The following is a 22,267-nucleotide window of genomic DNA, read 5'->3' on the forward strand; positions in this document are numbered from 1 at the left end:
AAGAAAAACCATATGATAATCTCAATGGATGCAGAAAAAGCACTTGCCAAAATCTAATAGTCCTAATTCAAAAAACAAAAAACCCAAACTTTTAGCGCTAAGAACAGAAAGGAATGTCCTCAGCCTGATAAAGAGCATCTATGAAAAACCTACAGCTTACTCTATGAAAAACTTACAGCAAACATCATACTTAATGATGAAAGACTGATGATGATGATGAATGTTTCCCATCTAAAACCAGGAAACAAGATAAGCGTGTCTGCTCTTACCACTTCTATTTAACTTTGTTGTAGTTTCAACCAGTAGAGGATCTAACCAGTACAATAAGGCAAGAAAAAGAACTGAAAGGCATCCAGATTAGAAAAGAGACAAAGAAAAGCTTTATTTTCATACAATGCAATTGTCCATGTAGAAAATCCAATGGAATCTACAAAAAAAAAAAAGAAAAAAGAGAACTACACAAAAAAGTACTAGAACTACTAAGTGGGTTTAACAAAGTTACAGAATGTGAGATCAATATACAAAATGCATTGTTTTCTATACACTAGCAGTAAACACCTGAAACTTGAAATTTAAAATGCCATTTACAGTAGTATCAACATACAAAATACTTAAGGATAGATCTGTAAAAAGATATGCAAGAACTATAAACTACAAAACATCTTTGGAATTAAAGATTACCTAAATAAACAGAGAGATATACCTCATTCATGGGTTAGAAGACTTGAACTGACCTATAGATACAATGCAATTCCAGTCAAAATCCCAGCAAGCTTTTTGATTCATGGAAATTCAAAGGATGTACAATAACTAAAACAACATTGTAAAAGAACAGCGAAGTTGCGCGACTATCACAACCTCATTTAAGCTACAGTAATCAAGACAGTATGGTATCATTATCAAGAAAGGTAAATAGGTCAATAGAACACAGTAGAGTCCGGAAACAGACCTAAACATATACGGGCAACTGTTTTTTGACAAAGGTACAAAGGCAATGCCATTTGAACATACAGCCTTTTTCAACAAATGGTGCTGTAAACAAATGGACATCTATATGCTAAAACATAAACTTCAATCTATATCTTTTACCAGATAGAAAAATTAACTAAAAATAAACCACAGCTCTAAAAAAATGATAAAACATCTAGGAGAAAACAGCAGAAAATCTTTGTGACTTTGGGTTAGGCAAAGATTTTTTAGATACAACATGAAGAGCGTGGTCCACAAAAGAACAAGTTGAGAAGAACTTTAAAAATTCAAAAATTAAAAACTTCTGCTCTTTGAAAGTCACTATTAGACAGCTATATGTATACATATATCCCCTCCAAGTTCCATTTTAAAATTTTATTCCTTTTGCCCCATTTGTGCACTGAGTTTACATGTTACATTTTTCATCTTTCCTATGCGTGCCATCTGTTTATAGAGCTGCAAATGCAACTGTAATTTTAGTTATTAATAATATTTCTCTTAAATTTCCTGATTATCAGCTTGTCTGTTCTTTGATGCTTAGTAGGATCATATTTTATCACGCAGATGACATTCTTTTATCTTCCTTATCTCTAGAATGATATGAAATTTAAAAAAAAATTTTTATTTCTTGACTTTGGACTTGTTCTACCTTCTGTATCTGGTATTCTATTCATGCAGATATATGCAATGCTAGCGATAGGGTACACGTTAATTTATTTGTTCTACAGATCTGAGTGTCTAGCTGGTATACTTTAAATGTCAATTTATTGCATGTTAAGCTGTTAAAATAACAACAATAAAATAAAAGCAATCTAAAGAATTACTTCAATTCATTCCTAGCCCAGGGTTTCCATAGACTTCCAAATTAGAAAGCAGTCAGCTAAATAGCACACTTAAGCTTTTAGGCTGGGAATAGAGTATTGTTTCATAACAGAAATTGGATATATATGAGGATAGTGATTCAATGGTTGTTAGTTTAATGTGCTCTGACAGATGTTTCAAGAATGATAAACTAGATCTCAGACTAGATTTTACTTCCTTTTCTTTTTTTCTCCCTTTATCATTCAGCAACAGAAATGGGTAAGAGACTAAGGATGGCTTAATTAAAATAATACAATCGGGGCTTCCCTGGTGGCGCAGTGGTTGAGAATCTGCCTGCTGATGCAGGGGACACGGGTTCGAGCCCTGGTCTGGGAGGATCCCACATGCCGCAGAGCGGCTGGGCCCATGAGCCACAACTACTGAGCTTGCGCGTCTGGAGCCTGTGCTCCGCAACAAGAAAGGCCGCGATAGTGAGAGGCCCCGTGCACTGCGATGAAGAGTGGCCCCCGCTTGCCACAACTAGAGAAAGCCCTCGCACAGAAACGAAGACCCAACACAGCAAAAATTAATTAATTAATTAATTAACTGAAGGTGCCTTGTAGGCACAGACTATTAAAAAAAAATAATAATAATAATACAATCGTGTGGTTCATACAGATAACATAGCAAGTGTCTTCGACCACTGTGCAAGGTGGTATTTCATAGAATTTTAGACATGGAAGGGAGCCCTCATTTTACAGACTAGCAATCCCAGATGGAAAATGAAGTAAAATAGCTTTGCCAAGGTCACAGAGCTAGAATTTGGTGATATTTTTAAAAAATTCATTCAAAAAAAGAAAAAGATTTGGGACAGAATATATTAACTGGTAGCCAATTGTCTGACCAGGCTGTGTTTCTGCTTTCCTGTATGCATAGGACCATAAGCAGGTATGAGGTTAAAATAACTAAGACAGTGGTTCTCAATCTTCATTGCATAAAACAAGAAACCAGACCCTACCCCCAGGGTTGATCCAATTGGTTTGGGCAGGTCAGTGTTCTCGAACTTCAGCATTCATCAGAGTCACGTGGAGGGCCTGTTAAAACAGATTGCCAGCCCCATCCCCAGAGTTTGATTTTGGGAGTTGGCATGGTGCCCAATAACTTGCATTTCTAATAAATCCTGAAGTCACATTGATGCTGCTGGTCTGTGAACCACACTTTGAGAACTACTGGGGGCAAGGCATCAGGTAACTTTTCTTTTAAGTTCTTCAAGATGGTAACGTTCAGCCAGTTGAAAATCACTGGCCTAAAAACAATCATTCTCAATCTTTTTTGGAATCACCTGGGGAATTAAAAAAAAATACTGCTGCCTGAGTCTCTACCCCAGCTCTTCTGTTTTTTTTTTTTTTTTTTTTTTTTTTTTTTTTTTTTGCAGTGGAGCATAGGCTCCGGCCCGTGCAGGCTCAGCGGCCATGGCTCACGGGTCCAGCCGCTCCACGGCATGTGGTATCTTCCCGGACCGGGGCACGAACCCGCGTCCCCTGCATCGGCAGGCAGACTCTCAACCACTGCGCCACCAGGGAAGCCCCCAGCTCTTCTCTTTAAATTGATCTGGGATGCAGCCTGAGCCTTGGGATGTTTTAAAGGATTTTGCACAAATAAAGGAATCCTACTTCAGATGACTGTGGCATGCAGCCAGGACTGAGAGTCGCTGAAAATGTTTTACCTCCTCAAATCTTATTACCATTTACCTAAAATTTCCCCAGAGCTGGGTACTTTCACCACCATCACATACTAGAAATTCCTTTCTAACTGGTTGTCTGTGAACAATGATTTATTTCCACTTCGATGTTTTACTAATATTCATTGAATACTTGGATGCAGTCGGCCTGGTGGTGAGGGTTTTGCCTCTTTACCATCCTTTTGTTTTGCTTTGCCTACTGAATGGTTATGCTTTAAATCGTCTTTCCTTAAAGACAGACCCTGTAATTTCTAGAATCAATACTGTCTTCTAAGTTGTGGTTAATATATATCACGTTTTATTCTGTTTCTGCTGGTTAGAAACTCAAGACAGGAAAAGAGAGGGAGAGAGAGAAAGGGTGGGGGGATCTTATAGAAAAAAAAAAAATTCTTCTGCTCTTAACACATTACCCTTAGTATTTGATTCTCTGTGGCTCTTGGCTGGGGTTATCTGGAAATGGATAGATTCAGTAATTCCAAGAGGAAAATTCCAAGAATACTTATGACTGCAACCTAAGGCAGCTGATTTTCCTTTTGCTTTTAATTAATGCATTTCTTTCATTTCCAACTAAAAAAAAGAAAGCCACTAATTTTTTCCCCCAAAAGTAACTTCCTCTGGAACAAATTATAATACTATTAAGCACAATGATATGACTTGTTTCAGGTAAAGGGGTTTTCGCTGAGAAGACTTAACAGGAAATATTCCGTTATTTTTACCTGTTTCACAGTTGTGCTTAACGCTTCCTGTCAGGACCCTATGCTCACTCTTTACAAGACAGTACTGATACGCACTACTACACAGCCCTCCTCATGAAGAACAGTATTTTCAGAATTAAGGTTAAGAATGCATCCTACAGCTTTTAGTTCCCAAAGTTCCATTTGTTCCAAGCTTCATGAGATCTGAGAGCCGTCAGGAGCTGTATCTTTAACTTTTAGACCTGTGGCCTAGCGAGGTGTTTAATAAATGGTACTTAATGAATGTTGACGAGATGAATGAATGTATACACACGTCCGTATCTGCTTCACATAAGCCCACACCACAGGGAGACCAAGGCTCAGACAACTCTAAGAGTCAAGGAAGGCAAATGCCATCTTTATGATCTGAGATGTCCCCAATACTCCAGTTTTCTTTTCCCTACTTTTGTACCAGTTTTGATAAGAACAGTTCAGCCTAATGAGGTCAGATGGTCCATCTCCTCACCCACCCACTTTCCTTCTTAAAATGGCCAAAGCAGCTCTTCTGATCGTACCACAAAACACAAAATTACTTATAACAAAATCATAACTGTGGGAGGTATTCATCGATAAAATGTAGCCATGCAGATCCTATGATACATGTTACCAGAAAATTTGGGGGCAGTTTTTCAAGGCTGATAAGCCCATTATGGGAAAGGACCTGGCTGGGAAAAGTGGTGGGTGAGAGAGCACTGCAGGGAGGTCAGAGTTCAACCTGGGCCAACACACAGGACAGCACCTAGGTCACTTCTCTGCGCTTCAGTTTCCTCATCCTCAAATGAAAAGGTGGTGCTGAGTGATCTCCAGTGGTCCTCCTAACTCTGACACAGCCTGCATCTCTATATTTCTCTTCATATTATGGCTTACACAATCACTGTGGAAACACTTAAGGGCCGAGCAGTGAAGTCTACATATTTACTTTGAAGGATAAGAAAAGAATTAATTTTAAACCATTGTAAAATGTCAGGATTTAGGGTTTTGTTTTGTTCTGATTGGTATTAAATACAAATATTCCCCTGTATTTGCTGCTTCAGTTTTCATATAACATCAATTTTCCAAAGCAATATGGACTTGCATTATATTATTCTTTAAAATGTTGTATGAAGCCAGGTTGGGTAACATTTTTGTTTTGAGGCACAGGACTTGAATTACCAAGTGACACAGTTCAGTTTATAATATAAATAGGTTTTCCAGGAACCTGTTTTACATTAGAGACTGCTACAAAACTAAGATAAAATTGTTGTGAGACCACCAAATAGGCTTGAAAGGAAGTTGACCCAACCTATTCACCTGTCTTGGAAATTAGCAAGCATCGCTACAGTTAGCTTGATACCCACTAACGACCTGAGTCATGGTAATTAAAAAAGACTGGCTTGATTAGGTCCAGGTCCTTGTGCTACATGGACCTTCACCCAATGAAAGCATTAGAAATTAACTTTATGACACCACAATGAGAACCAACAATACAGAAATCATAAAAATATACCATAAATCAAAATCATTATCTATTAAATTAGTTTTGAGCTGAGCTTTGGTTATTGAAATAATTTAAAGGAACTAATAAATATGCAATCCACACTACACCTGCTTATAATCATAAAGAGAGTTTTAAAAATCCATTTTCAACATGAAGAGATTGTTTGTGCCTTATCCCCAAACAATAATACCCAAACACTGAAGCAAAAAAGTCAGCTATCTATTTACCTACTGGTGACCAACAACAGAACTTTAGTGCTTTCAGGAGTCAGGTCATTTTCACCCTTATTTTACAAAGCTAAACCAAGATTTCTGTTATCAGAAGGAGCGATCTGCTGCTAGGCTCTGCCCAAACGTCAAGCACCTGCTTTCTCTGGTCTGGAGGCAGATGGTACATCATAAAAATAAAAGTCATGGGGAAAATGCACAGAAAGATATTCCCTTTAAAACCCTTTAGGAGGTTCTTTTTTCCTAAAATCTAATGCTATAAATATACATGTTTATGTTAACATCTTAGCTTAGAATTTGGGAACTGATTCAGGGGCATTAAAAAAGTTTCCTTAGCCTGATTCATATTCATGTGTTCACATATTTCCATAGAATGGGGAAACAGCCTTTACTTTAGCTGATTAGCACCTAAGGCAGGCCAGAACAGGAATTTTGGAATCCTAACAAATACACTGAGCGAAAGCAGCTGTCATCCTTATCCTTCAATATTACTGCTAACTGTACCTCCATTGAGTTCTCTTATAGTAACTAAGACACCGCTTAATAGGTGTTTGAATCAGCTCAGGCTGCTATAACAAAATAGCACAGATGGAGTAGCTGAAACAACAGGAGTTTACTTCTTACAGTTCTGGAGGCTGGTGAATCCAAGATCAAGGTGCCGGCCAATTTGGTTCCCCCATGAGCCTCCTCTTCCTGGCTGGCAGACAGCACCTTCTCACTATGTCCTCAGGTGGTAGAGAGAGAGCAACCTCTCATCTCTCTTCTTCTTCTCATAAGAACATTGATCCCAACATGGAGGTCTCACCTCATGATCTCATCTGAACTAATTTCCTCCCAAAGGCCCCGCCTCCAAATAGCATCACATGGGGCTTAGGGCTTCAGCGTATGAATTTTGGAGGGACACAAACATTCAGACCATAACAATGGAATAACCTCATTTATATTTGTGGGATTTGTATAGATGAGCTAGGCTGTAATAAATTGGCCTCATAATATGCTTTTCCACAATAATTATGTAGGGCGGTGTTTCTCAAACTTTAGGTGCATCGGAATCCCCTGAAGCTTGTTAAACACAGATCTCTTGGCCCGACCCCCAGGGATTCTGATTTAGTAGGCCTGTGCGGGGACCTAAGGATTTGCATTTGTAACAAGCTCCCAGGTGAGGCTCACACTATCTGTTTGAGAACCACTGATGCAGGGGTTCCCTTTGGAATGTTGATATCAGTTATGATCCTTTGGGCCTGTATTGGCTTCTCAGTAATACCTGTTTTATGCTGAACATATTTGAAATGTGTCAGTTTGCTTATACGCAGATGTTGCAGTTACATACAAAGATGCTCTCAATAAGCAGATGGATAGATCTGCTGGGGTGAGGCTGCTTCGTGCTGTGAGCACCCAGGGAGAGTCAATTAATGCAGTATGTCTATGTCTCATTAGCTAATTGTGACTTCACAAGTCACCGAGATTTACAAGTGTCTGCTGACATCTTATCCTTACTGATTTTTAATCTTAGAATTTAGATCTGGTCTTTAAGGTTGCTGGATTCTGCTATCTTACATCTACAAGCACGTTGCAATTGTTCGAACTAATATCAAATTTTGACAAATTTTAATATGAAGCATTTGAGCAATGCTTACTATATATGTTCAACTCATTTGTCCTATAATCATACTTGGCTAAATTTTAAAGCATGGCTCTGTCATGAAACAGCATAATTTTAAGATTTACTTCAAGTACACTTTGGAATGTAAACATACCTTATTTAGCTTTATAAAATATCCCAGTCCCGCTTCCAGGGGATTTGTATCACAGTTCATCTAAAAGGGAAAACACACATTTTAAATCTTAGATGAGTGCAAATTGTTTTAATAACATCACTTTCATATATACTTTTTAGGGAAGAGAACACTTTTTCACTATGAATATAGATTCTGAAAAAGGAAAATTGTGGACTGGCCTCAAAGTAATTTTTTAAATCTAAAATTCAAATGTAGCCTTTCAGCAAATACTGTTATTTCAATAGCAAATTAGAAACTAAAATTCACAGTTTGTTTCCAAGGCTCTCTTTGTATAATAAACATCTGAGGGATACCACAACAATGATGTCTTCCCAGAAACAAGACTTTCAGAAGCTTTTATCTAATAATTTTACATAAATAGGTTTTGAAAAGGTAGTAAGTAATTTACTTATCTTACAATCATCCAGAAGTTGGGATAAGTAGAGGAAAAAGCAGGTGATAGGAAAATGGCTTCTACAGAGTTCAGGAGAGGGAAAAGGAAAAAAAATAGAGATTGAATCTCAATCTTTTCAAATTGCTTGAGTTATTACAACATAGTTCAAGGGGAACTAAAGCCACTATTTGAGACTGGACCTGATTTTTGTTTGCTTGTTTATTTTGTTGTCGTTGGTCTCTTTTGCTCCAGGAGAACTGGCCTAAACCTCATAAAAAGTTGCCAAACTTAAAAAAAAAGACAACACAGCCCTCGTATGAACTGCATGAGTAATATAAACTTGTTTTACATAACATAAAATTTCGGCCTCATATTTCCTAATCCATTTGAGCACCTCTAAAATTTTTACCTGCTCAAAGTTTCAGAATTCCAGGAAAAAAATGAAAACAAAGCCCAGATGCTTGATTGATGTATTAACACTAGAGGGCGTGCTGGCACTGCTGGGAAATCGGAGGGACGGGGGAATGGAGAAAACCATTTCAGAGGAGGGGTCCAAGGGAAAAGGCAGGGAGGCGCAGAAACGCCTGACCGCAAAGGCTGCTTCAGCTGCTTCATCCCTTGTGGCGTGTGGAGGCAGAGCCGTCCTCTACTTTTCTCCCTGCAGCAGCCTCCGCTAAGAACTCCACCCACACCCGGCTTGTAGGCTGAGAATCCTTATAACACAGCACCTCTCCTGCAAAACAGTGACTTGCCCCAGGGCCCTTGTTCTTTCAGGGGCTCTAGGAGGCTGCCCTCTCCACCTCAAAGCCCACTTGCTTCTGCCCCTGGTCTAGCTGTCCAAGGGACGCTGCCTGCACTTTCAAACCCACTCTGCCCTCAAATTTATTGTTATATCCTAGGCACTTTGTAGACTATCTAATCTCGACAATAACTCTGGAGGAGAAAGATTGGCCCTATCTTATAGAGAAGTAAACAGACTCTAGAGGGTTAAGGCCACACAGTTAGTATGTGGTGGAGGATACATCTGAACCCAAGAGACCCTACCCTGAAATAAGTACATCTTTTACCACTGTCCCTTATCTCACCTCCCAGGCCTAAAACCTTAACGTCTTCCAAGGAAACTAGCAAATCTGAAAAAATTAAGGGGTCGAAAAATAGCCTGCCATATTGGAGATAAAACAGAGAACAGAGTAATCTGGACCAAGTTGTTTATTATTTCTTAGTGTGATTGTGTTTTGAACAGGGATTGTGTGTAGAACTGCCAACCCTTTGCCCAAGAATCACCAATAATACCTCCTTCAGGGAGAGTTGAGAAGGTAGATGAGATCATGCCTATGAAAATGGTGTGTAACTACACAAATAGAAACCCTGAGTTCCCACTATTAATGGTGGGAATGGGCTGGACCAACACATCCCAGACCACCAACCCCGCCCCCCTCAGAAAGACCCCTTTGGTTGCTACTTCCCCAAAAGGTGCGGGATAAGAAAGGACTGAGGATGGGCAATGTGACAGAGGAGAAGGAAGAATCTGAAAGGTAGTCCTCAAGTCCCGTGGGGTAGGCAGGCTCCCTTGGGATAGCCACAGCTCCCCACACAGTCAGAGACAGATGTCCGGGCTTCCCTGGTGGCGCAGTGGCTGAGAGTCCGCCTGCCGATGCAGGGGACACGGGTTCATGCCCTGAGATGTCCAGGGCTCTCTGCTAAGCAGGAGGAATTAGGGCAGAATAAACATTATGTCACAATTCCACTGAATTTGCAGCTGGGAAATTGAGGAGAAAAACCTCTTTCCCTAATTAAATAAAACTTCGGGGAAATTCTCAGGTGGTCCAGTGGTTAGGGCTCTGCGCTTCCACTGCAGGGGGCATGGGTTTGGTCCCTGGTCTGGGGAACTATGATCTCGCATGCTGCACGGCATGGCCAAAACAAAAAAAAATTTTTTTTCTTATAATACATACTTTTACAGCCAGAGCCAATGCTAATGCAGTTAAAACTAACCCTTATATAAAAATCAGATACAATACACGTAAAATTTTAATAAAGATGCTAGCATTTCAAACCTCTGACCCCCAGGCTCTGAAAGCTTTCTCCAGTCTTAAGGCATTCATGGCATAGGTTCCAAAATTGTCAATTCCCTCTTCCTGGCCTGCATTCATGATAACGTCATAAAGTGCAGCAGAATCTTCTCGTCTGTGGTACAGCTCCCAACCCAGCTCACCTGAAATACACCCACAAGTGCCCACCAGAGTAAGAATGATGACCGTGGAGTCTAATGTGCATTAGCTAAAACACATCAATAAATGGAGAGATTCCATTTATGCAATATAGACACTGTTGAGTCTTAAAAGACCGGTTCAGAAAAAGGTTGCAACCAAACCCCACTGCAAAGGAGCCTGCCATATCACAGATGCTCTTGTGTCCAGTCCTGTCCCCCACACAGAGGGTAGCATCTAGGACATCTCATGACACACAAAGACTGTGAGGCAGGAGTTACTCTTGCCCCTTGACCTCAGCTTCATAATGTTAAGTCAGGAATTAGCATGGCAGAGTTTATCAAGAAAAGGGGTTCAAGGTTTAGACACCTCAACCCCCAACTCCTTGGCCCCAAATCACAAGGCTTAAAGATAAAGGCAACTGATGACAATTATTCAACTGGTCTTCGCTGCGGGATAGCCATAGTCTCTAATGCCCCCTACTCCCCCCTCCTTCCCCATTTGGTCACTTCATTCACCATTAGAGCCGTGGGCAAAAAACAAAGAAAATGACACCCAACCCAAAGAGCCTGCTTATTTTTTATTCTGCTTATGTTTTATTCTGGTCACCATTTTGCCAAGGTTGGGCAGAGGAAGGATGGTGAAAAGGGACAGCGGAGGCCCAGGGAAGAGCTATGGCCTTTATACTGTGTGTTCGTCTCATTCCTCATGTCAAGGGCTGATGGTGAGGTGCTTCTCCAGGACAAACACCAGAACGTTAGCAACACGTAATTGAGTGAATGCCTGGGCACCCAGTATGTCTTCTGTGAAGGGACAGGGAAGTGAGCCCAGAGCACCAATGGGGAGCATTTATTCATCCCTGTTTCCAAATATCTACTATGTGCAATGTTAGCTGCATAGCAAGTCTTCCCTAATGCACTTAGAGTCAGAAAGAAAGATGATCAGTGGTAATGCTTTAAGAGCGGTGCCTGATACATTCACGATGTTCTCTATGGGAGACTCTATCAATGGGAGACCATTTTGAATGTTCCCAAACAGAAACAGCTGGCCTGAATATTCTGTCAACCCTTCCAACTATTCCAACAGCCATCTTCTTCCCACTTTCTTAACTACCTTTCCAAATGGTAGGCAGCTAGCTATGAGCCTGGAACAACAATTGGAAATCTGTGAAAGGACTCTCTCAGACGAGGAGTGAATAAACAAAATTGTCAGAAGAGTCAGGCAGGAGAAATCTTTCTCCAAAGTTAAAATGACCAAAGTGAATGTGTGTGTGTGTGTGTGCGTGCGTGCACATATTTCTGGTAACTGCTTTAAAATTTTAGAGCCTTATTCTAGGTTGTTTTCCAATTCTTACCAGTATAAGATATCCTGATAGCAGTGACAGGAATGTTGGAAACCTTTAAAGACTTGGTCTGAAGAAACTTGAAAACATCATCACTAAGATCTTCAGAGGTCAGTTTCTGAAGGACCTTTCTTGCATGTGGCCCTGCGACGCCAAGGACCCCAAGCTCATCGGTTATGTTTTTAATTTCAACATCATATCCACCTTTGACAGCCTCTTCTTCAATCCATCTGCATTTGAGATTCATAAACATCGTGTTAAATCCTGCTTGAATAATGCATGTTGGTAACAGATTATTTCTCGGAAGAAATGCTCTGTGTCTAGAATTGCCAGAAAGTCCCTAGAATGTCATTTCACATAGATCACCTAATTTTTAAAGTTGAGGAAACTGAGTCCCAGAGATGTTAAATGATCCTCTTTAAACTACCCACTTAAATGTGTGGGCAATTTTTCACAGTACGGAAGGACCCTTCCGTTTAAACAAGATCTGCCACACGATTCTTTTAAATAGCGACAGCCCTATTGCATTTAAACTGATGATTCAATCTTGGGAAAATTTTCTCTAATACCTGTACACAGGAGGCATGCTTGTGTTGCTAAAGGTTAATAATGCACCTGCCACCAGACACATACTTGCTTTGACAATGACAAGGAAAAGATTAAAACTCTAAAGACTAGTTTCAATTTCTGAGTCTTGATGAGTTATTGGAACCCAGTGATAGGGCTCATTTATAATTTTTTGAGCACTCCCTGGAGCTACACAAGTCTATCAGAAAATGACCATCTGGATTGACACAAAGCTAAGCTACTAAGATGGCTCCCAATGCACCTTGGATTGGAGGCTATAATTTGCATCATTTTACAACTAGAGTGAGAATCTGTCAGAGTAAGATGTTTATTAAACAACAATATTCCAAGTATTTTTGAAATACTGAAGATTAGAGAGTTTAGAGTAGACTAAATAATAGACTAAAGCTTCGTGTGAAGGATTGACTTGGCAGGTCAATGATTTAGATGCAGCTTTGTGGCACAAAGCGTGAAAAAGGAAGAAGAAAAACCAGGGAGGCAGTTCACTAAAGTGGACCAAACGTGGGCATCAGAATCAACAAGGCTGGCTTGAGCAGGTTACTTTAACCCAAACTTCACTTTCCTCACCTGAAATTGGGAATAATACATACCTTGCAGATATATCTATTAAAAGAATTTATTGAGATAATGTGTAATAATGGTTTTGACATATTGGTGATGCCTAACAAAAGGGAGTTAATATTATTAAAACCAGTAAACCCCATGGATGGACTACCTTTGGGAGGGGGATGGTCATAGGGGCCCTTCAAATAATTTCCTCTAAGAGACATGAAGCTTATTTAAAACAATAAGATTTTAAGAATTATAGTTGTACTTTCAATTACTGGTAAACAAACAAACAAACAAAACCTCGGTGCGAGATTGGGTCAATATACAATCCATGTAAAATTTTCTTACTAGGTGTACACTTACCTAAGATCATGAAGTTCTGATCCAGAACCAGTTATTAACAGAAACTCCCCAGGAGACAGGTGAGAAACTGTCAACTCAGCATATACTTGACCTTTTGGTGTTAACATGTGACTTATATTTGTAAAACCCACCTACACAAAAGAATTTTAAATTACCTCAGGATGAAATGAAAATCTTATGTGTCCTTTTAACACCACATGGAAATAAAAATGTGGTTGTCAAAAATGAAAAACATCTGAATGCTATCATTTCTATCAATTGTGTGAACTATCTGTAAACCTAAACCCATTAATTTTGAAGTTTTCAGTTTAAATGACCATTATAATTACTTGTCATAAAAACTACACTTCAGCCAATTTGGGGGTTCCCATTTACACAACTAAACAAAGTCATAAGGTCCTTAGATGATAATTCATTTAACAAAAATTTAAATTTGAAAATTAGCTAGAATACCCTTGGTTAGTTGAAGGGTTCTGGTGTTCATACAGAAATCATTAGGTGAATTGAAATAACATATTGGTTTTTTTGAAAACAAGAGGTAGAGAATTAAGTAGGCCAGAATCCTGGACCTTGTACCGCTATAAGGTTATTTACCTTGGGAATGACATTTGCAAAGAGATGGTCCAACAATCTAATGGAGTCTTGACCTTTGATGTTAAACTTGCCAAATGGTGACAGGTCAATCACCCCTACTCTTTGCATAACCTGTTTATACTCAGAGCCCACAGGATCAAACCAGTTTGTGCGGCGAAAACTTGGCCTGAAACACAATGTTTGTCATAAAACAAGAGTTATTCATTTTCAAAAAATTACAGAATAAGGATATTTTAATACACCCTCTTTGCCTAGAAAATTTCATTTGGGGGAAAAGTGCCACCTGTTCTACAAATCATACATACATATTGGAATCTACTTGATTTTTTAAGTTACTCATCTATCCCTTGACCCATTTCATAGTGAATGAAGTATTAATTAAGTAGAAAATAAGATAGGCCATGTGGGTTCTCAGATCTGGAAAAGAGCTTAGAAGTTAACCAATCCGTAGTTTTCAACCTTGGTTACATATTAGAATCACCGGCGGGGGGGAGCATTTTAAAAATACTAATTTGGGGGGCATAATTAAACCAGAATATATGATGGGTAGAGCTATCTTGTTTGTTGTTTCTCAAACATTTATGCAAATACATCACTTGTACTTGTTAAGATCCCGATTCTGATGCAGCAGGTCTGCGGAGGGGCCCTAGATTCTGCACTCGAACAGGCTTCATGCTGGTCCACCTGGAGTAAGCAAGGATCTGGTCCAACATTTTCATTTTTTAGAGAAAAGGCACAAAGTGACTTCCAAGGTCTTTGCATTAGTTAATGACAGAGCTGGGCCTGGAACAAAGGTCTCCTAACTCATGCAGGGTTGTTTCTAGTTTACAGAGTGGACTATTAATGTGGTATTTTAACTTCAGAGCAGGATGCTAAGTCTGCAAAATGAGTCTTCAGTGGTTTAATTATTAAAATAGTAGAAGAAATAGGCCAGGTCCAAACAGCACAAGGTGAAGAATAGATCTGGCATTTATCTGAGTCGTTTAGGAAAAACCAAACCGGTATTTTGCCCCCAGGTAATCTCCACTGGCTGACTACAGAGTCCAAATTCATTAATCAGCAACTGGCCCTCTACTATACTTTGGACCTTTTAGATCTGATCTTAAAGTAGACACTAAAACCTGTTTAAATTTACAATAGCCCGGAGATGGAAACAACCTAAGCGCCCATCATCGGATGAATGGATAAAGAAGATGTGGCACATATATACAATGGAATATTACTCAGGAGCAATTGTACCCTAGTAAAGATGTTAAAAAAAAAAAAAAAAACCTGTTTAAATAAGCAAAATGACAGGTCAAAAAAAAAAGAGAGAGAGAATTGGACTTCCTGGTGGTGCAGTGGTTAAGAACCCATCTGCCAATGCAGGGGACACGGGTTCCAATCCCTGGTCTGGGAAGGGGTTCCAATCCCTGGTCTGGGAAGATCCCACATGCCGTGGAGCAACCAAGCCCGTGCGCCACAACTACTGAGCCTGCACTCTAGAGCTCGCATGCCACAACTACTGAAGCTTGCGTGTGTAGAGCCTGTGCTCCGCAACAAGAGAAGCCACCGCAATGAGAAGCCCACACACTGCAACAAAGAGTAGCCCCCACTCGCCGCAACCAGAGAAAAGCCCATGCGCAGCAATGAAGACCCAACACAGCTGAGAAAGAAAAAGGAGAACTTAACGTGAAAAAGAAACTTTCTTTTCTCTTGGTTTATGGATTCTCATGAGAAAAAATATATAATCACTATTAATCCCAAGTACAATAGTATGCAATCCAAGTATAATGGCAACAACTTTAGAGGAATTCAGAGAATTGTTTTAGTGATGTGCTTTACGTTTTAGCTCAAACTAAAATAGTAAGTAAATGACCTTTTCCCCTAATTTACTAGCAGTGCATATAACTTGCATGATTCAATGCACACACACTAGAAAGCAGTTGCTTTGAGCTATTCCTTGACAAATAGAAAATCCATATTTCCATACTGTTTCCATACTATGTGACTTGGCCAGGCATCCTAAACCAGGACAAACCTTCAGGAGCCAACTGAAGCCATGTGGGGATTTCGAGAGGGTGGAGAAGGTTCTCTGAGCAACTGGAAAATGTCAAGCAGAGGCTTCACCTGGGCTGGTTGTAGGTCTCGCGAGGCCACATGGGTCCTAGATGTGGACCAATGTCATGTGGGATAAACTAAGGCCTGCACTGCACAAAAAGTGATTTTCGTGGGAAAAGGCTCAATGCTCTTTGGAATGGGGTGGAGTGATGGGGTGGGAGGGGGACATGGCACTTCTCTGGGGTTCCTCCATTCCACCCCCAAATTTCATTCTGCGGTGAGAGTGACAGGCAGGTTAAGTCACTCACTTACCTGTACCCAGTGTCCTGGCCTGGTTGATAGAACCAGTGTGGCTGCTCCCAGCCTGCATGGAACCCCATGGAACACTTGGACTCCAGGGTTTTATAAAGCCCACTGACTCGCTGAGTTGGCCTCCCGGCAAACCGTTCTTCTTTAGGGTAACCAACTGAAAAAGGAAAATTGGTGCTCTGAATAGCATAGAACCAAAACTATAAAATATTTTGAAGGGATTCAGAAAATGGAAAACACAGCACTTAAAGTCTAGAAGCATATATTATATATATATTATATATATGTATATATTATATGTATAATATATATGTATGTATTATATATATACATATATATGCATTAAATTTATGTTTTACAAAAACCCAAAGCTGTATTTATATTGATCATCAAAGGGTAAAGTAAAAATAGATTTAAAAATTAAAATCACTTATGCATTCCTCATATTAAAGATATATATTCATATAGATTCCTTTTTGTGTCTTAGAAGTACATGCTTTTTAGACTCCCTAACCATTCCCCCACAATACACAGAATAAAAAGCTTCTAAAGTCAGAAGTGATGTAAGTCAATTCTGAACACACTTCATAGACAACAGTAAATGTTCACTTTACCAATATTGTTGAATCCATATGACTCTCTTGCTTTGGCCTCGGTGTACTGAGTTGTTGTCCACTTGCCATAGCGATTGGGATCCAATTCTATCAGATCAAAAGGAGGTTCTCCGTGCAGGATCCAGTCACTGAGATATTTCCCTACCCCACCAGCATGGATTATGCCATACCTTTCAAATACAGAAATAAATACCCTGTTACTAACACATATTGTTTTCCAACAATGAAACATGTCCATATATTTAACAAGGCCTCAAAGCTACAGTGTTCTGTGCTATTGCTATTCAGAACACACAATCAACATAATCTTTATGTTATCATATTTTTTCCTCAAAAAAAAAAATCTTTAGGCATCCAAATTAAATGTGCCTGACTTGATAGCTAGTTTCTTTCCACAGTTTCAAGAGCTGTGTATCTGCAAAATAGTCTATGACTCTTAGCTAGTAAGGATGCTTTAGGAAAACGGAGGAGAGGAAGCACACAGGCAGATGTGGTTGGTACCTTATCAGCCCTCTTGAGCTATGATTATCCTCACTAATAGGAACTTTGCAGTAGAAATATGTACACTGTAGAGTGGCACACCCATCTCTTCTCAGACTCAGTTTAGTTCAGGTTCCCATAGCAATGACCTCTGCACAAGGATCTTGGGCCATTATTGTAGAAGAAGCATTCAGACAAAGAGGCATTCACCCAAGGACTTGTGGGAAAGAGGAGGAAGAAACAATGGCTCCTGTATTTTGCAATTTGGGTCACTTGGTGGGGAGGGTTGGCTTGTTTTCTATTTCCACATGAGGATGCTTTAAAACCAAGAACATGACTGTGGCAAATAATTTCATACCAGATGGAGGGATCACAGTTTAACGTCGCCCATGGGCAGTCCTACCCATTCATTCTTGTGGATAAAGGAAAGTCTTGATGAAGGACTTTACTGTGGGTTCGTTTTTGGTTTAAGTCAAGAGAAGCTTCTGAGCAATTGGATGAGCAGGGAGTCACCGGTAGAGGACCAGGAAAAGGAGCTACATGAGCAGACTTCAAAATGCAAGAAATTCCAGTACCCCAGATGACAGCTACTTGGCCAGCATTGCAGCTTCTAAGAGCATGGGAGGACCTTAGCAAAGACTGGAAATGTTAACTACCTTTTTCTACAACAAGATACCAGTTTTTCTACTTTATAAAAATGAATGCTTATATTTGTTATAAGGATATTCCTCAAGCAGAATAAAACGACAGCAATTTATACTTCTCTGGATAGTTTTAAAAAGAGACATGGCTCATCCAAATCACCCACAAACAATCTCATTAAGTTTCAAGAAAGCAAAAAAAAATTAAATACATGCTTAAAATAATTGTGAAATATATGCTTAAAATGTTTATTCACTTAAAGAGTCCCAATGTACGATATACAACGCTTGCCATTTTTGAGAGCGAGAGATACTGTTTATAAGACTTGAAACTATTTAAAGTTCTTCTGATATTCACTGAGTACTTACCATTTACCAAGCACTGTTTCCTTCTAACATGTACCAGCTGATTTATTCTTTAGCAACTCTATTTTACCAATGAGAAAACCAGCCTGCACTCAGGGGTTAAATAAGGTCACACAGCAATAAAGTACAGATTCAGGATACAAACTCAGTCTTCTGCCCCCAGTACACACTCCCTGTTATTGGACTTTACTGCTTCAATGGTTCTCAATCTTTTTTCAGCCAAGACACACATAACAGAATTTACATCCTTGGCAGACTCCTTGGGCATAGGGAGGGTTGTGCTTCGGTTTCCTGTGGTCTCATTGCTACACCATCATGTTCTTTCCAATAAATGGGGCAGAGTGCTGTTATCTGAGGATAATACTGAATCAAATCTCTTTTTAAAAAGTAAATTTCTACAAACCTCAGCTCTATAATCATTATTAAGTTATATGTAAAATCCCATACAACTGAATGCTATGAAACATCTATTGAGAGCCCCTGGTGTAGTGGTTGAAAGTGTAAAAGCATAGAGTAAGAGAGATCTAGGTAGGATTTTTGTTCTGCCACTACCAGCTGTGTGACCTTGGGCAAGCTGTGTAACCACCCCGAGCTTTAGTCTCCACATGCGCACACTTTATGGTGCTGGTGGAGAATTAATTGACATGGCATTTAAAAGCACATAGTAGGCAAGCAGTACATGGTGGCCATGGGTCCTTGTATAACCAACAACAGAGTATGCCTCTGCCCAATGGATAAGATTTTCATAAGGAAGTAACGTGTGAAGTGGAAGTGAAAGGGAACTTGAAGAGGAAAGAAGAGTGAGGCTCTTTTTCTAGGTCTAGCATTAATCTGTAGAGCCTACTTCTTCTACATGGCCCAGCTGCTATGATGTTTGAGTGTTTGTGTATGCTTTTTTTTTTTTTTTTTGCGGTATGCGGGCCTCTCACTGTCGTGGCCTCTCCCGTTGCGGAGCACAGGCTCTGGACGCGCAGGCTCAGCGGCCATGGCTCACCTGCCCAGCCGCTCCGCGGCATGTGGGATCTTCCCGGACCGGGGCACGAACCCGTGTCCCCTGCATCGGCAGGCAGACTCTCAATCACTGCGCCACCAGGGAAGCCCGTGTGTATGCTTTTTTATGATAACTGTGAAACTGTCTCTCCTCTCTTTAAATTTGCTGTTTATAATCTGTTGTAAGCCAGGATAACTAGATTCAATTCAATCCAGCTCATTAAACATTTGGGGAGCATTGTGTTAGTCACCTAGAAGCAGAAGAACTTATTAGATTTGGTATAAAAGTGAAACAGCTTTGACTGAGGGTATTCTGTGAGTAAGGTCAATGAGCACTGGCATATATGTAGACAGTCTGCAAATACCTATTCTCTCGACTGGTTGGACTAGAATAACAGACAATGCTGAAACGCTGATCCCTGGGCCCCTCTCCAGACTACTGAATCAGAATCAACAGGAGGGGTGTCTGGGAATCTGTCTGCTTGTTGGTTTTCCAATTCCACACACCTTTCATGGATTCTAGTGATAACTAATAAGAATTTCACAGATAAGATGCAAAGGAGGATGAAACACGTGTAAGTGACTAACCACAAAGTTGAGATTCTGCTTTTTAACAAGCCCTGGTGCTCAGCCAGATATGGAAATCACTGGTCTTCAGAACCATGGGATGAATCACTGATATAAATTGGGAGGGGTAGCCGATGTGAGGATTCCACCATGTTACATAAGAAATATCTTAGCAATCCCAACTTTTAAATAACAAGGGGGCCTTTTGGGGTCAGACCAAATTGGTCAGAGAGAGTGTGGCACTTTGTCTGCCCCGACCTGTTATCTTCCCCATTCACCTCGCGACGTCTACAACCTGGGAAAATTACCCAGAGCAATCAAAGCAGGAGTCCAACATCAGCCCCATACAAGTAGATACAATTTCTAGGTGATAAGTAACTAGTATTCTAAAGAAAGCAACTTCCTAATTTCCTTAGTGACAGGTGTTCTATTAAAATATAAATATCATGAGGCCAGGAATACTGTCTGCTCTTGTTCACAGATAAAGAGCAACGATCTGCAAATATGTGTTGACTAAATCAATAATTCAGTGATTAAGCTAACTGCAGAATCAAAAAGAATAAAATGTTTAAGAATAAATTTAGCAAAAGAAGTACAAAACTTACACTCTGATAACTATAAATCATTATTGAGAGAAATTTTAATTAAAAGTCCTAAACAAATGGAAAGACATCCTTTGTTCCTGAATTGGAAGACTCAATATTAGGATGACAATACTCCCCAAGTTGATCTACAGATTCAGTGCAATCCCTACCAAAATCCTAGGCGGCTTCTTTGAAAAAATTGACAAGCTGGTCCTAAATTTTACACAAAAATTTAAGAAGCCCAGAATAGCCAAAACAATACTGAAAAAGAACAAAGTTGGAGGATTCACACTTCCCAGTTTCAGAACTTACTGCAAAGCTACAGTAATCAAGACAGCATGGTACTGGCATAAGGATAGACATATAGATCAGTGGAATAAAGTTGAGAGTCTAGGAATAAATCTATACATATATGATGAATTGATTTTGACAAGGATGCTGTGGTACAATAAAAAAAAATAAATATTTGGTGTTTGTCCCCAGTTCCTGGCACAGAGCTCCTAAAACCTTTGGAATTTATATTATTTTGTATGCTAACAGATAACTCCATGGAACGGGGGCAGGGGAACTAGATAGCTTCAGAATAGGGGCTGGTCACCATAAGTTCAATCACCAATGGTCAATGATTTAATCAATCGTGCCTGTGTAATGAAACTTTCACAAAAACTCCTGAACAACAGTGTTCAAAGAGTCTTTGGGTTGGTGAACCCATTGATGCACTAGGAAAATGGTGCACCAGAGAGGGCATGGAAGCTCTGCACCAGACCCCTCCCTCCCATACCTTGCTCTATGCATCCCTTCCATTTGGATGTTCCTGAGTTGTATTCTATAGAATAAATAGGTAAAAGTAAGTAGGGTTTTCCTGAGTTCTGTGATTATTCTACTGAATTATCAAACCTGAGGATGGGGTTGCAGGAACCTCCAAATGTGTAGCCATTCAGTCAGAATTACAGGTGATCCCTGGAAGTGAGGACATCTGAAATTGGCATCTGAAGTGAGGACAGTTTTACGGGACTGAGTCCTTAACTAGTGGGGTCTGCACTAACTCTGGGAGTTAGCAGCAGAATTGAATTGAATTGTTGGATAGTCAGTTGGTGTCAGAGAATTGGAGAATTAAATGTCAGAAGTGGTGTCAGAAAAAAGACATCATAGATGCCAACACATTTCAATGAGTAAAGAATAATCTTTCAACAATTGGTGCTGGGACAATTGGCTATCCTCAAATGAATCAAGCTGGGCACTTACCTCATAGCACATACAAAAATTAACTAAGAATTGATTAAAGACCTAAACGTAAGAGTTAAAACTAGGGACTTCCCTGGTGGTCCAGTGCTTAAGACTTCGCCTTCCAATGCAGGGGGTGTGGGTTCAATCCCTGGTCGGGGAGCTGAGATCCCACATGCCTCAAGGCCAAAAAACCAAAACATAAAACTGAAGCATTATTGTAACAGATTCAATAAAGACTTTTAAAAAAATGATCCACATCAAAAATATATATATTTAAAAGAAAAGAGTTAAAACTATAAAACTCTCAGAAGAAAACACAGGTATAAATCTTCATTAACTTGGATTAAACAATGGTTCCTTATATATGATACCAAAACTACATTCAAAAGAAGAAAAAAATTCACATTCTGGACTTCATCAAAATTAAAAACTTTTGTGCTTCAATGGCTATGATCAAGAAAATGAAAAACCCACAGAATGGGAAAAAATCGCAAATCATGTATGGGATAAGGGTCTTGTATCTAGAATATATAAAGAACTCCTACAACTTAACAATAAAAAGACAAATAATCCAGTTTCTTAAATGGGCAAAGTATACAAACAGACTTTTCTCCAAAGAAGACATATAAGTGATGTACAAGAGAAACACTCCCACATGAACATGCCTACATATGGACTCTAT

The 22,267-nt window shown here is 39.6% G+C and overlaps 1 protein-coding gene across 3 annotated transcripts in view; it reads right to left on the reverse strand.

Moving 5' to 3' along the window:
* DMGDH (dimethylglycine dehydrogenase) overlaps positions 1 to 22,267 on the reverse strand; it is a 61,602-nt gene that overhangs the window by 14,814 nt on the left and 24,521 nt on the right. For 2 of the 3 annotated variants that reach the window (XM_024755714.1, XM_024755712.1), the window contains exons 8-14: positions 16,731 to 16,900; positions 16,120 to 16,273; positions 13,768 to 13,933; positions 13,174 to 13,304; positions 11,686 to 11,903; positions 10,179 to 10,336; positions 7,707 to 7,766 (exon numbers count right to left, since the gene is read on the reverse strand). In XM_024755714.1, coding sequence (XP_024611482.1) covers positions 7,707 to 7,766; positions 10,179 to 10,336; positions 11,686 to 11,903; positions 13,174 to 13,304; positions 13,768 to 13,933; positions 16,120 to 16,273; positions 16,731 to 16,900 — 1,057 coding nt within the window. Of the gene's footprint in view, positions 1 to 7,706; positions 7,767 to 8,119; positions 8,202 to 10,178; positions 10,337 to 11,685; positions 11,904 to 13,173; positions 13,305 to 13,767; positions 13,934 to 16,119; positions 16,274 to 16,730; positions 16,901 to 22,267 lie in introns of those variants that run through there. The other variant, XM_024755715.1, reaches the window with a different exon arrangement.

This window comes from Neophocaena asiaeorientalis, unplaced genomic scaffold, assembly GCF_003031525.2.
Source record: "Neophocaena asiaeorientalis asiaeorientalis breed wild unplaced genomic scaffold, Neophocaena_asiaeorientalis_V1.1 scaffold37, whole genome shotgun sequence".
NCBI lineage: Eukaryota > Metazoa > Chordata > Mammalia > Artiodactyla > Phocoenidae > Neophocaena > Neophocaena asiaeorientalis.